Source organism: Phyllostomus hastatus, unplaced genomic scaffold (genome assembly GCF_019186645.2).
Source record: "Phyllostomus hastatus isolate PE091 unplaced genomic scaffold, TTU_PhHast_1.1 phas_contig_38, whole genome shotgun sequence".
Lineage (NCBI taxonomy): Eukaryota > Metazoa > Chordata > Mammalia > Chiroptera > Phyllostomidae > Phyllostomus > Phyllostomus hastatus.
Genome location: NW_025333869.1, coordinates 27914743 through 27930524, shown reverse-complemented (window position 1 = coordinate 27930524; position 15782 = coordinate 27914743). Strand labels below are relative to the sequence as shown.

Here is a 15782-nt window from a genome sequence, read left to right as displayed (position 1 = left end):
ATTTTCTGGACACCTGCACATGAACACATGTGCACAAGGATATGGGGCATCCCTTATTCCATTGGCCCAGACAGCTTTATTGAAACACACACACACCTGGAGCTCCATCTCCTTCATGGCAAATCTCCAGACCCCTTTGAGTGCCCAAGGGCACATTTCTTGAAGCTCACTCTATGAATGCACTTGGGAAGGTTAATGGTACATTCTCTGTTCTAACTCGTGGTTGGCAGAATGGCCATTCTTCTAGCCAGTCAAGTTGAGATATGCTTATAATTTTTATATATGTGCCAACTTCTCTTTTTCTCCCTTCAGTCAGGAAACTGAGGATTTATGATAAATTCAAACCAACTGAGACTATAGGATGAGACTGTCCCTAAAGTCTCATCCTCTTTTTATCTCTATATTCTCGAGTCCCAGGAACTGTGGTAACCCAAGAACATACTTGAGTCTGCAACTAGATTTGGTAATTTGGAAAGCTTAGAAGCATTTAACATTACCTTCCATAATTACTATATGCTTAAATAGAAAGCAAAAAAATCTCTGGTAGGAAATTATATTTCTAACCACAATACCAAAAGCAGATAGTCCTGGTGAGGCAGGAATAGGAAATCCTGAGACAATGCAGCAGTCATCAGTCAGCATCCTGATTTCCGATAATCATCTTGTGACACCTGATAATAATTAGAATTGTGGTTTCCTTCCTGAGAGGGCAATCAAGGAGGATTGTGGAAAACAGCCTGTGTAGAAGCTTAAGTAAAAATCCTACAAAGCATGTAGCTGTTCAATAGAAGAGGGCCATTTCCTGGCCAGAGATGGCCCGCTCCCATGTTGGGAAGTGTACCTTCCTTAATAAATTTCCCACTTGCTTCACTTTACAATATCTTTTCTCGTGACCTCCAAGAACCTGGACCCTGTCTCCATTTGTAGCACTGGCTTATTAGAATTTTGGAGATTATATTCTGAAAATATGGTAAATATAATTTTTTATTCTGCTCAAGCAAGAAGCATAAAGAATTTCTTCAGCCCTGGCTGGCGTAGCTCAGTGGATTGAGCACGGGCTGGGAACCAAAGTGTCCCAGGTTCGATTTCCAGCCAGGGTACATTTCTGGGTTGCAGGCCATAACCCCCAGCAACCGCACATTGATGTCTCTCTCTCTCTCTCTCTCTCTCTCTCTCTCTCTCTCTCTCTCTCTCCCCCCCCTTCCTCCCTTCCCTCTCTAAAAATAAATAAATAAAATCTTTAAAAAAAAATAATTTCTTCACAAAAGAACACTACAAGGAGGAAGTGGTAGAGAGAAGAGAGGAGTAAATATTAGAAATTGGATAACACAGGGCTGGAGTAGAGGAGCATATGTTGACTCTTTATCAATCTCCTTCTTTCCCAACTTATCAATGAATATGGAAGTAGATTTGAGTTTTCAGAGCTGGCTCTCCTCCCAGTTTACCACTGTCCTTCCCCATCTGAGGCTTCCACAGAGGGAACAGCATCCAAAATTTATATACACATTCAGAGACGGAAGTTCAAACACTATTACATGATTTCCAAGTAAATACTTTAGACAAATGGAGGGCTCCAGCATCAGGAATATAAAAGCTAAGCTAAGGAAACTGGCCTAGAGTAGATGTCCATGGTAGTTCAATTTTACTATATCCCATCCTTTGGATGCAAATCATTTCTTCAAGCCTGATAATTAAGTATCAGTTGAAAATAACTAAAATACACCTGTCCATAGCTGTGTACAACCTCTGATGAGTAATGCTCATCAATAAATAATGCTAATATAATGCTAATGCTAAATGCTAATGCTAAAATAATGCTCTTAGAGAATATTTAGGAAGAGATAATTCAATTATGACATCCAGGAACCACATTTGCAATCACTATTACACAAAAGAAAAAACCGTGACTTTGGATGCCTTTCATACAATAGTCTCATGTAGAAATGAGAGGTCTCAGGTAACTACATCATGTGAGTCTAGCCAAAGGGCTAGAGAGCAGATGTCTGAACATTATGTCCCTCCCACTCCACCAACCCCATGCACACACAAATCAGGCCTCAGATCTATTAACTAAAGAAAGTTAGTTCTGATTTTGAAAAGTTCAAGAGTTGGACTACTAGTTCAGAAGAACAATTTCTCCAAATATATAGGAAGCCTATTGCTTTTGAATTCTGGATTGGGGCTCAAGAGGGATAGAATTCCCTTTTAAATAAAAGTATCTAGGAAAGGTACCTCAAAGCCATGTTGAAATCCTAAAGAAAACAGTGTGTAATCTGTTTTAATAATCACTGGATGCACCATACAGCAATTCTAACTGCTCATGTCCAGGCTCTGCCCTGATTGGTTGCTGCCCACGTCATACTGGTTGTTAAATATTTTGAATGTCACCTCTATTTACAACTAAAAATTTCCCTGTGTTACAAATAAGATGAAAAGAAGAAATTAGGTGGCTGGCTGAAGAGCATGTAGCAAGTCAGTGCCATGGAAGGTTTAATAATATTAGCTCATATTTACGGAGGACCTAGATCTTTCACAGTGTTTTCATAGACAGGGAGCTGACCAACCATAAGCTCCACTTTAACAAGTGGATAAATGAACCGTGGAAAACTTGGATGACCTGCAGATAGTGAAAGGACAGGTATGAAATGAAGGCCAGCTAGGATCTCAGGAAATATTCTGTCCTTTCACCCTGCTGGCCTTGAGCCAACACACAAAACTGGAGTAGACCAGAGAGGACAGACAGCAGGTAGAACTCAGCTCATTACCTCTAGTTTCTAACAACTTCCTTTTTTCCATCTTCTCTTTGTCCTATCACTCTTAGTTCCACAGAAACTAAGACTGATTTCAAACAACTGAAACATAAATAAGGAAAGAAGCACTTCCTTCAATATACAGACCTTGATTCTCAGTCTCCAGGTTTTCCTTTTTCTGTCTGACTGAGACTCAACGTGTATGGACTCTAGTTGCAGGATGAGGGAAAAGGTTAAAGTTCAAGAAATATTTAAAATGAGCTCTTAAAAAAAGATTTTATTTATTTATTTTTAAAGAGGGGAATGGAGGGAGAAAGAAAGGGAGATAAACACCAATATGGGGTTGCCTCCCGAGTGCTCCCCACTGGGGACCTGTCTCAAAACGCAGGCATGTGCCCTGACAGGGAATCCAACTGGCAACCTCTAGGTTCGCAGGTCAGTGCTCTCAGTCCAGTTGAGCCACACCAGCCAGGGCAAAAATGAGCTCTTTTGAAATGAAAGTGAAAATATACATACCATTTTTATTTTGGAAAATACTAAATTCAAACTTAGATTCAAAGGCCACCAAAAGCAGAGGAGCAAAGATACCAGATAAAAATAAATTTAACCAGAACATTCATTTCAACTATTTAAAATCATAGGAACAAATCTACTTAAACATGGTAAAAAAAAAAAAAAAGAAAGAAAGAAAAAGGAAATACTGGATAATGGAAGTACTAGTCTTATTTATAATAGCTAGAATTTTTAAAACTTTTTTCTTTAAAAATAAAAACATAATTGACGCTCTTCTTTTTTACTACTGTTTTCTAATATATACTGAAACCCTGATGTTAACGTGTCTTTTGTTTCAGCAAAATGGAACTAGAAACACCATTTGAATGAACAAGTTATTCAATAACCAAGTGTCATGAAAAAAAGATAATACAAAACCTTTAGGATTTAACTCATATTCATTATATTCATAATCCTACCTCATCTTTCCTACAACCCTCAAAGAATTTTGACCATTCACCTGTAAAGTTAAATTTAAGAGACAGAAAATTAAAAAGTGATACAAGAAATCATACACTTTAAGATTTGGAAACAACTAAAATTTCTCTTCCATAAAAGGAAGACAATCATAACACTTTTCTCATAGTATTGTTCCATGGACTACATGTCAAGGGCCAAAGATGACATGTCACGGGCTCAGGTCTGTGAACAGCACATAGCAAATGTGCAATACTGTTAGCTAATGTTACTCACCAGCACCGTCATGCCAGTGTACAATACTGAAATACTTTTACACCACCTGGAGAACAGCTGTTGCTCCAACTCCCCAAGATCTCCCCTACAATGGCTCTGATAGCACTCTCCCCACACTGGAACTCCCACACCACCACCACCACTACATACCATCTCATGATCCAGCCACAAAAGAGTTAAGTGGAGGCTTCAGAACCTGTCATATTTGTTAGTACCTCTGCTGTTGGGTTGCTAAATACAGGGGTCTGACAGAAGTAAGGCATGCTTGAATGTGGATGGTAGGGTAATAATATAAGTGTAATAATTTATAGTTTTAATTTTAACATTTCATCTAAAATGTCATATGGTCTGTTTGAGTGTGATATTGTTATGTTACAGAATTACATGCTTATGATGTTGTAATAAACAATTTTGTAATTTTAAAAAAGGGTGTTATTTGTGCCAGATCCTGTATTTTGAATATCATTCTTAGTTATTTTTATTACTCATTGAACTTGGGGCAGCCAGCTAGAAGTCAAAGAGGGCCAAATAAGAAGGCAAAGAGTCAAAAGTATAGATAAGTACGTCAGGTGGAACAGCATAAATCTAGGTATAAAGGTATAAGGCTCAAGAGTCATTAATTTCAGAGTCTAAAATAGTATTTGGTAAGTTCCTAAGACATGTCATCTAAGGCCAAGACTACGGTCTCCACAACCAGGAAGATAATTACCAATGGCTGTAGTATCTCCAACATCTATCCAAAGATGGTTTGGTTGTTTTTTTTGGTCTTTGGGGCTTACCTGCTCACATCAAACTGCATTCCTTTCCCCCCCATACAACACATGTAGACCTCAAGGTCTTTAAAACTACTAGAATGCTTAATTGCATATACTGAAGAGCAGGGGCCTATTTACTCAGAAGGCCAAATAACCTAGATGCTTTAGCCACACATACCTCTCTCCCCACCACTACTAGTATCCACAAAGGCATGGCACAAAATCCTGGTTCCAGAAACCTGACACCACCATGGAGTATGTCATACCCTGACTTAAGTAATAACCAACACATCCAAAATCCTACAAACCCTATGATAACCACTACAATTTAGTTGTAGTGGTTATCATACAACTAAATAGTTGGGTTTTTTTTTTCAGATTTATTTACTTTTAGAGAGAGGGTAAGAGAGGGAGAAAGATAGGGAGAGAAACATCAATGTGAGAAACATTGATCTGCTGTCTTTCATGGGGACTTCGATGGGAGAACCAATCCTGCAACCCAGCAACCTTCCACTCTGCCGGACAATACCCAACCAACTCAGTCACACCAGTCAGGGATAGAATTAAGATTTTGATATATCACCTTCCAGTGATTTTACTTCCATTAGCAGAAATAAAAATAGTTAACATGTTGGCTATAAACTTGTAGAATTTTTATGAATATTTATACATGTATTAACTTAAAAAAACAAAATATTATATACAATACTGAACATTCTCTTTTGTAATTTGCTTTTAAGATGTAAACACCTTTTTTGTTAATAAATAAAATTCTAGCCCTGGCTGGTGTGGCTCAGTGGGTTGAGCGCTGGCCAAGAAACTGAAAGGTCATAGGTTCAATTCTAGGTCAGAGCACATGCCTGGGTTGCTGGCCAGGTCACCAGCAGGGGGAGTACAAGAGGCAAATAATACACATGTCTCTCATACACTGATGCTTCTCTCCCTCTGTTTCTCCCTCCCTTCTTGTCTTTCTAAAATAAACAAATAAAATCTCTTTAAATATTAAAAAATAAATAATTAAATTCCACAAAAAGTATTATTAATGAATGTATAAATTTCTGATATATGGAATTTTTTAATCACTCTTCTATTGCTACATATTTAATTCACCTTTTGATATTATAAACAAAACTACAATGAACATCTTTGTTGCTAAATATCACTATACACACCCTTACTTCTGTTAAATATATTCACTGAACTTATTATATAATAGAGGTGCTTAAAATAAAGAGAAAGAATAAATTACTGAGTAAATAATGTTGGTACAACTGACCAGTCATTTAGAGAAAAATTTTATTCAATCTCTACTTTATTTCTTATATAAAAATAAATATTAAAAAGATGAACATAAAACATTTATATAAAAAAGTTTTAAAAGAAAACATGATTCAATGTTTTATCTTAGAAAGAGAAAGGCATTTATAAAAATTTTGAAGCCACTGAGAAAAAGCCTAACACGTTTGGCTATGGAAATTTTCTATAAAGGGGGTAAAAACAACTTTTAGGTGATTTTTCTTTAAAAAATCACAATTACAGTCAAAAGATAAATCTAAAAATGGTAAATAAAATATGAGCAATATTTGACAAAAAAGAAAAATAATGTCCTAATTCCAAAACTGATAAAAATTAATAACTAAATAGAAACAACTCAAAGCAGAAAAAAATAACGAATGGTCACTACAACTATGAAAAGGTGATTAACCTTACTCATAATTAATTTCCAATTTCCATGTATCAAAAATTTGAGCCCTGTCTGGTGTGGCTCAATGGGTCGAATGCTGGCCTGAGAACAAGGACACATGCCTGGGTTGTGGGCCAGGCCTCAGTTGGGGGCATGCAAGATGCAACCATGCATCACTCACACATTGATGTTGCCCTCTCTTTCTGCTTCCCTTCCACTCTCTCCAAAAAAAGTAAATAAAATATTTTAAATATTTTATTGATTATGGTATTATAGTTGTCCCATTTCCCCCCTTTATTCCTCTCCACCCTGCACACCCCCTCCCACCTATATCGCCCCCTTCACCCTGCCTTTAGTTCATGTCCATGTGTCATAAGTTCTTTGGCTTCTACATTCCCTATACTATTCTTAACCTCCCCCTGTCTATTTTCTACCTACCATCTATGCTACTTATTCTCTGTAACTTTTCCCTCTCTACACCCCTCCCACTCCCCTGTTGATTATCCTCCATGTGATCTCCACTTCTGCATTTCTGTTCCTGTTCTACTTGTTTGCTTAGTTTGCTTTTGTTTTTGTTTTAGGTGTGGTTGTTAATAACTGAGTTTCTTGTCATTTTACTGTTCATATTTGTTATCTTTTTCTTAGATAAATCCCTTTAACATTTCATATAATAAGGGTTGGTGATGATAAACTCCTTTAACTTGACGATATCTGAGAAGCACTTTATCTGCCCTTCCATTCTAAATGAAAGCTTTGCTGGATAGAGCAATCTTGGATGTAGGTCCTTGCCTTTCATGACTTAAAATACTTCTTTCCAGCCCCTTCTTGCCTGCAAGATCTCTTTTGAGAAACCAGCTGACAGTCTTATGGGAACTCCTTTGTTGTAGGTTAACTGTCTCCTTTTCTCTTGCTGCTTCTAAGATTCTCTCCTTATTTTTAATCTTGGCTAATGTAATTATGATGTGCCTTGGTGTGCTCCTCCTCAGGTCCAACTTCTTTGGGACTCTCTGAACTTCCTGGACTTCCTAAAAGTACATTTCCTTTGCCAGATTGGGGAAGTTCTCTTTCATTATGTTTTCAAATAAGTTTTCAATTTCTTGCTCTTCTTCTTCTCCTGCTGGTACCCCTATAATCCAGATGTTGGAATGTTTAACGATGTCCTGGAGGTTCCTAACCCTCTACTCATTTTTTTGAATTCTTATTTCTTCATTCTTTTCTGGTTGAATGTTTCTTTCTTCCTTCTGATCCACACTGTTGATTTGAGTCCCAGTTTCCTTCCCAGCACTATTGGTTCCTGTTCATTTTCCTTTATTTCACTTAGTGTAGCCTTCATTTTTTCATCGAACTTGTGATCAAATTCAACCAATTTTATGAGAATCCTAATTACCAGTGTTTTGAACTGTGCATCTGATAGGTCGGCTATCTCTTTGTCACTTAGTTGTATTTTTTTCTGAAGCTTTGATCTGTTCTTCCATTTGGGCCATTTTTTTTTCTTGTCTTGGTGCACCTCTTACGTAATATGGGGTGGGGCCTTAGGTGTTCACCAGGGTGGGGCAGCGCACATAGCTGCGTTGCAATGCTGTATGTGGGGAAGGGGTGCGAGAGGGAACAATGGTTCTTGCTCTGCTCTCTGCTGTGTTTTCAGTCACTTCCTCCACTACCCACAAGCAAAGTGGGCTCTTCTGGTGCTGATTCCCGGGTGGGTGGGTTTGTGTACATTCCAGGACCCTGAGGGTCTCTCCAACAAATTCTCATATGAGGCCGGGAGTTTCAGTGGTTTGAGGCTTTATTTCCCAGCCCTGGAGCCCTGGGTTGCATGGTCTGTCTCGCTCCCCAATTGTTCCTCCCAGTTTATCCACACGTAAATGTGGGACCACTCACTCCACCAGCTGCTGCCTCACCAGGTCCACCCACTGCTGCCTTGCCAGCCAGCTGCAGTTTTGCACGCCCCACTCCACAATCCACCACCTCACTGGGTCTGCCAGACTCCGCTTTGTACCGAGTCCTCTCAAAGAGGCTGTCTCCACCCCTTCTAACGGTCTGGATGAATGTGTCTTCTTTAACTCTTTAACTCCTTTAACTCCTTGGTTGTTGGACTTCCATACAGTTCGATTTTCTATCAGTTCTGGTTGTTTTTTTGTTTTTAAATTATTGTTGCCCTTCTTTTGGTTGTGTGAGGAGGTACAGTATGTCTACCTACTCCTCCATCTTGGCCAGAAATTATCAATAAAATCTTTTTTAAAAAATTAAAATGAAAAATAAAAATTTGAGCCCTGCCTGGTGTGGCTCAATGGATTTGGCGCCAGCCTCCAAATGAAAAGGTTGCCAGTCGGATTCCTAGTCAGTGTACACACCTGAGTTGCAGGCCAGGTTCCCAGTTGAATGTGTATGAGAGAAAACTGATCGATGTTTCTCCCCCTCTCTTTCTCCCTCCCCTCCCCTCTCTCTAAAAGTAAATAAACAAAATCTTAAAAAACACAAATTGATAAGGGGACCTCTGGTCAAAATGGAGGCATAGGTAGACATACATTCCTTGACTCCTTGCATAGAAAGAATTACAACCAAATGTCAAAACCAAATACCACCCAGAACCATCAGAAAATGGAGCTGAGCTGTATGGAAGTCTGACAAATAAGGATTTAAAGAAGCCACTTTCATCCAGATGGGTAGGCTGGACAGAGTTGTAGAGTCTGGACAGGGTGCAGCACAGGAGACAGCAGCATCAGTGATGGAGTGGGCAGTGTTACACTCACATACAGTGAATAAGAACTGGGAGAGATACCTTGGGAACAAACAATCCCAGCCCCAGATCAGCCCACATAGCCCAGGGTTCCAGCACAGAGAAGATAAAACCCCCATTACCTCTGGTTATAAAAACCAGTGGTGGCTGAGGCAGTGGAAAAAACTGCTGGCTTTTCGTTGCTTAAAGGGCCCATGTGGGCTTGGAACATACACAAACACTACAGCAGCAGCTGGAAGGGCGCCAACCACATATGGATGGTGGGTAAGGTGACTGGAAGCAGGACAAGTGCCCAGCAAGCCTCTAGAAGCCAGGCAGCAGTACTGACTCCTCTCCAAGCCCCCTCCCCCTGCCACACACATGCAGAGACACAAAGCTGTGAAGGGAATTGCCCTGTCCTGGCAATTACCTAGGGCTCTGCCCCACGCAATCTACAGGTGCATTTTCTACATAGGCCACACTTTTAAGACAGGGAGTCAAAGCAGCTCTACCTAATACACAGAAACAAAACACAGGGAGGCCACCAAATTGAGAATGCAAAGAAATATGGCCCAAATGAAAGAACAGAACAAAACCCCAGAAAAAAGAACTAAACAAAATGGAGATAGCTAACCTACCAGATGTGGATTTCAAAACACTGGTTATCAGAATGCTCAGAGAACTCATTGAGTACAGCCACAAAATAAAGGAAGAAATGAAAGATACACTAAGTGAAATAAATAAAAACATACAGGGAACCAACAGTGAAGGGAAGGAAGTTGGGATTCAAATCAACGATTTCAAACAAAAGGAAGAAATAAACATTCAACCAGAACAGAAAGAAGAAACAGGAATCCAAAAACTAAGTAAAAAAAAAAAAAGTAACACACACACACAAACAAACAAACAAAAAAATGAGGATAAGCTGAGGAACCTAGGGGACAACTTTAAGCATATCAACATCCAAATCATAAGGGTACCAGAAGGAGAAGAGGAAGAGCAATAAATTGAATACTGATTTGAAAAAATAATAAAAGAAAACTTCCCTAATCTGGTGAAGGAAATAAGACATAAAAATCCAGGAAGCACAGAGAGTCCCAAACAAGATGGACTCAAAGAGGACCATACCAAGACACATCATACTTGAAATGCCAAAGGTTATAGACAGAGAGGATCTTAAAAGCAGCAAGAGAAAAGCAGAGAGTAGCCTACAAAGGAGTTCCCATAAGACTATCAGCTGTATTTCTCAAAAGAAACTTTGCAGGCTAGAGAACTGGCAAGAAATATTCAAAGTTATAAAAAGCAAGAACCTACAATCTAGATTACTCTATCCAGTAAAGCTATGATTTAGAATGCAAGGGCAGATAAAGTGCTTCCCAAACAAGGTTAAGTTACAGGAATTCATCATTCCCAAGCCATTATTAAAGGGATTTATTTAAGAAAAAGAAGATCAAAACTATGAACGTGAAAATGACAACAAACTCACAACTATCAATAACTGAACCTAAAAAAACAAAAACAAACTAAGCAAACAACCAGAACAGGAACAAAATCATAGATATGTAGATCATTTGAAGGGTTATCAACTGGGAGGGGTTGGGGTAGGGGAAAAGGTTCAGGGATTAAGAAGCATAATTAGTAGGTACAAAATAGACAATAGACAGGGGGATGTTAATAATATATAGGAAATGAAGAAGCCAAAGAGCTTATATGCACAACCCATGGACATAAACTAAGAGGGGTGATTGCTGGAGGGAAAGGGGGTACTGGGCAGAGGTGGGCAAAAAGGGAAAAACTGGGACAACTGTAACAGCATAATCAAGAAAATATACTAAAAAAATTTTTGATAAGGACTAGTGTTGGTATGGAATGTAGGGGAAAAGGCTGTTGAAAAGATTATGGAGAACAGCTTGTGAAATCCTATCAAAATTTAAATACAGCCCTGGCTGGTATGGCTCAGTGGATTGAGTGTGGGCCTATGAACCAAAGGGTTGCAGGTTCAATTCCCAGTCTAGGGCACATGCCTGGGTTGCAGGCCAGGCCCCCAGTAGGGGACGTGCAAGAGGCAACCACACACTGATGTTTCTCTCCCTCTCTTTCTCCTTCCCTTCTTGTTTCTAGAAATAAATAAACAAAATCTTTTTTAAAATTTAAATACATATATCCTTTCATAGATAAAGTAATTTCTCTTCTCAAAAATCTATTCTATAGATATTGTCACAGAAGTAAAATATGTTCTCTGTGAAACAAATACTGAAAAATCCCAAATGTCAATCAACTGGGGACTAATTAAATAAATCATAATACACTCATACCTTAGAATGTAACACAGTGAAACACAAGACAAGGCAAGACAAGAAGTCTGACCTCTAAAAAAAAGACTATAATATAATTCTTTAACAAAATAAGATCTATGCACTGATATATACAGAGATAACTAAAAGCAAAGTTCTTATCCTATAAAGTAGTATTAGAAAAAAGCATACATAAGACACCGCTAACTGTGATTGCTTCTAGGGAGTGATACTATTTTCATTTATACAGGCGTAGTCAGTATAATTAAAAAAATTTTTTTAAAGATTTTATTCACTTATTTTGGACAGAGGGGAAGAGAGGGAAAAAGAGAGGGAGAGAAACATCGACATGTGGTTATCCCCTGCACGGCCCCTACTGGGGACCTGGCCTGAAACCCAGGCATGTGCCCTGACTGGGAATCAAATCTGTGACTCTTTGGTTCATAGGCCAGCACTCAATCCACTAGGCCACACCAGCCAGGGCCTAATTTTTTTTTAATTTTTAAAGAAAAAAAATTAACATTTTCAGGAGAATTGTCAAAGGAAATGACATAGTTTTCACACAGGTATAAATTTACATTATTCCTTACCATCTCCCACTGTAAAATACTCTTTTTGAGTTAGAATATTAATAATTTCTTGCTTTTTTAAAAAAAGATTTTATTTATTTTTAAAGAGGGGAAGGGAGGGAGAGAAACACCAATGTGTGGTTGCCTCTTGCGTGCCCTCTACTGGGGATATGCCCCACAACCCAGGCATGTGCCCTAATCTAGGAATCAAATAGACAACCTTTTGGTTTGCAGGCTAGCACTTAATCCACTAAGCCACACCAGCCAGGGCGGGATATTAACAATTTCTTATATAGTTGAATGTAGAAAGATAACAAATGTATACTGTTAATATCACACATATCACCTAAACCAAATCAAATGTTTTAATAGAAAATAAATTTGTCAGAAATAAAATAAACCCATTCCTCTTACCTGCCATGGATCCAGCCATTAATCTGTGCACGTGACCAGAAATTCCCAGCTTTGTGGTAATCAACTAGAAACCAAAAACGTCAAATTAAATAAGATATTTTTAAAATGCTACCCATTTCACTGTTTAATAATGAAGGCTTATTTCAAAAGAGTAACAGAACTAGTAAAAAGAAATATTAAATGTGAGTGAAATGACTACAATTATATGAAGCTGGACTGTGTTATATCACACCATAAATAGGTCAGATATTTTCCCTATAGCCTCTGCTCTAATGTTGTATTTTTACAGATGCAGTCTAGCTTAGGATCACCAAATATACTACACTCTGATGACTACAAATGAAGTGTAAATTGGAATAGTGGGAATAAAATGCTTCTACAGACAATGAAGTTTTCATATACTGAAGACATCCATTCCATCTGACAGACTAGCTTACAATGTTGTTCCCATGTCTACTGTTTACTTTGCGTCCTAAGATACCCTATGAAATTTAAAATATGTAACCCCTTTCTGTGTTAAGATATTTGACAGGATAAACTTTCACTCAGCTAGAAAAGAGAAATTTGATCAATGAATAAGATGGGAAAAGCTGTTAACTTAGATCATTCCTTAAAAACAGATTTTTTTACAATATGGTTTTGCTATTTTATATAGTAAGAAAATCCAAAGCCACAATGTTCCTTTCCTACAATTGAGAAACAAAAAAATACTAAAGAGCTATTAATATTTTATGAATTTATTATTATCTACTTGAAGAATACTTTGGCTCTTTTTCTTAAATTGGAATATAAACAATTCACTGAAAAATGACTAACAATTCTGGAATAGATAACTCTAAATCCAAGTTATATTTAAAATTTTAAACTATCACAAATCTTATTCCTTCAAAAAGACATTACTTTACCCTTTCATCCAAAGTAATTTTAAAGGTCAAAGCAAATGCCTTGTCAAGTAAGTATGATAGTTAAGGACACAAAACAAGAAAACAAAATAAAAGTTCACCGTTTTATAATGCTCAAACGCCATAAACTGGATTGCACCATAGGGAAAGATTCGAATCATCATTGCACCATTCCCTTTATACAATCCAAGGTATCCCTCCTTTTTGGGAACAGCACGCAATGTAGAAAATACTCCTATTTTTAGAAAGATTTTTAGAAAAAAAATACTATTAAAACAGAGAAAACTATCTAAATTCAAATTTTCATGACAATCACAGATAAAGATGACTAATGTCATCATACATAATATAATTTTGTTTGAGAAATTACATGAATAACTTCTATATAAGTTAATACTACTTAAAATACATCACTTGTTCAAATTACATAAATATACCACATGTAAAAATATAAAACATTATAGCAAGAACCGCTACAAATAAATTATATGTACAATTATCATTGGTTATATTAAACTATCTAAAACTATATTTTAGCTATCTAAAAATATTAACAACAGAAATATATTCAAAGTCCATATATTGCAGGGCAGATGATCAATTCTATCTGGAAGGGCAAAGGAAAATTACCCAGACTGACCCAAATACACATGTGGTTTGTATACATAAGAATCCCGCTAGCCCTGGCTGGTGTGGCTTAGTTTACTGGAGTGTTACCCTGTGAACTGGTACAGGTTTGAAACTCTCCCTCTCCCTCCACCTCCTCCCTTCCTCTCTCTCTAAAAATCAATAAGCATATCCTCAGGTGAGGATAAGAAAAAATAAAAAAATATTGCTAAATAAAAGAAACAAAAAACTATTAAAACTATTTAAATTGGGGGGGGCAATTTTCCATCATTAGTAGACTTTAATTAGCAATATTGATAAACAAAGGCCTCAGTTCTGATCCTATATAGTGATATGTTTATTATTCTCTTAAGGTTAATCACTAGTCCCATTTGCAGTACAGACTTCAATACTTCTATTATTAAACCATTTAAATTCAGGCACCTTTCCAAATTTTTCAAACAAATATCTGATCAAATATGAAAGTAAATCACTGGGCTCATTTTGAACTTTAGACTGCAAGTAACCTTTCGATCCCTTCCCAGAAATTACTTATTAACATCCAAGACAAAATAGATAATAAAAACATTTTTAATAAGTAAGTACCTAAATGGACTAACAGTCTAGTAAAAAAGAATTCTATTATGTTGACATATGGCTATGTGCATAATATGTAAAATTCTCCCAAAATGCATGAGTAATAAAACTAAATATATTCACACACACACCAAAAAAAGAAATTCTACTGAAGATGGCGTCCCCTTGCAGGAAGAGGGAGCAAAAGTCCTGTTTAATTTTATTCAAATGCATTAGTAACAATTTAAGAGTAATTAAATTTAGAAACACGACTATCTAGTAGGGACAAGAAGGCTGATGACAATGAAGGGGAAGTACAGAGGAAGTTTCAATTGTACTGATAATGCTTATTTTGAAGCACTGAGTCCACATTTATTATACAGGATCCAGAAGAAGTAAGGTTTGCTTGAGTGTGGTTGGTAGTAATAATGTGGGTGTAATCATTTATAGTTTTAATTTGAACATTTCACCTAAAATGTCATATGGTGTGCTTGAGTGCAATATTGCTATATTACAGAATTACATGTTTATGATTTTATAATAAAAGATTTTGTAATAACAAAGGGGCATTATTTGTTCTGGACCCTGTATTATTCTTTAAAACTTTTTGATTACTGGAAACATTTTAAGAAAAACCATTAGTATAGGCAAAAAAGATACAGTGCTTTAAAAAAAAAAAAAAAGGAAATCTAGGAAAGAAAGACCTGTAGAGGGGAACTAGAGATGACAAAAAGGCACAATAAACAGAAAACATAAAATAACAATGTGAGTGAATAACTCAATGATAGCAAAAAAGAAAAGCTGAAGGACAAAGTCATCTATGAAAAGCCAAAGAATCTCACCCTGGCAGGTGTGGCTCAGTGGGCTGGGCATTGTCCTGCTACTGAAAGGTCATAGGTTCAATTCCCAATCCGGGTCACATGGCTGGGGGTTCCAGGTTGGTTCCCAGTTGGGGCAGGTGCAAGAGGCAACCAACTGGTGTTTCTCTCTCAAATTGATGTTTCTCTCCCTCACTTTCTCCCTCCCCCTCTCTCTGGAATCGATAAAAGGGTAAAAAAAATTTTAAAGCCAAAGATTCTCAAATTCTGTTAAAATGCCATATTTAACCAGATGCTTTTTACAAAAATCTCACCTAAAACAAAATAACTGAGAAAGACAAACAGATGAAACATGGATGTTGAATGTTTTCAAATGGCATTTAAATATCTACTTAGATAAATGTATTATTTTTTTACAATCTGTTTTCACTTTGGGAAATAAACTGAGAT

General features: G+C 37.1%; 1 protein-coding gene across 3 annotated transcripts in view; it reads right to left on the bottom strand.

Annotated features, from left to right (window-relative positions):
* SLC25A16 (solute carrier family 25 member 16) overlaps nucleotides 1-15782 on the bottom strand; it is a 36567-nt gene that overhangs the window by 13616 nt on the left and 7169 nt on the right. For all 3 annotated transcript variants that reach the window (XM_045842030.1, XM_045842027.1, XM_045842028.1), the window contains exons 3-4: nucleotides 13434-13567; nucleotides 12431-12494 (exon numbers count right to left, since the gene is read on the bottom strand). In XM_045842030.1, the coding sequence (XP_045697986.1) occupies nucleotides 12431-12494; nucleotides 13434-13567 (198 nt within the window). The remainder of the gene's footprint in view (nucleotides 1-12430; nucleotides 12495-13433; nucleotides 13568-15782) is intronic.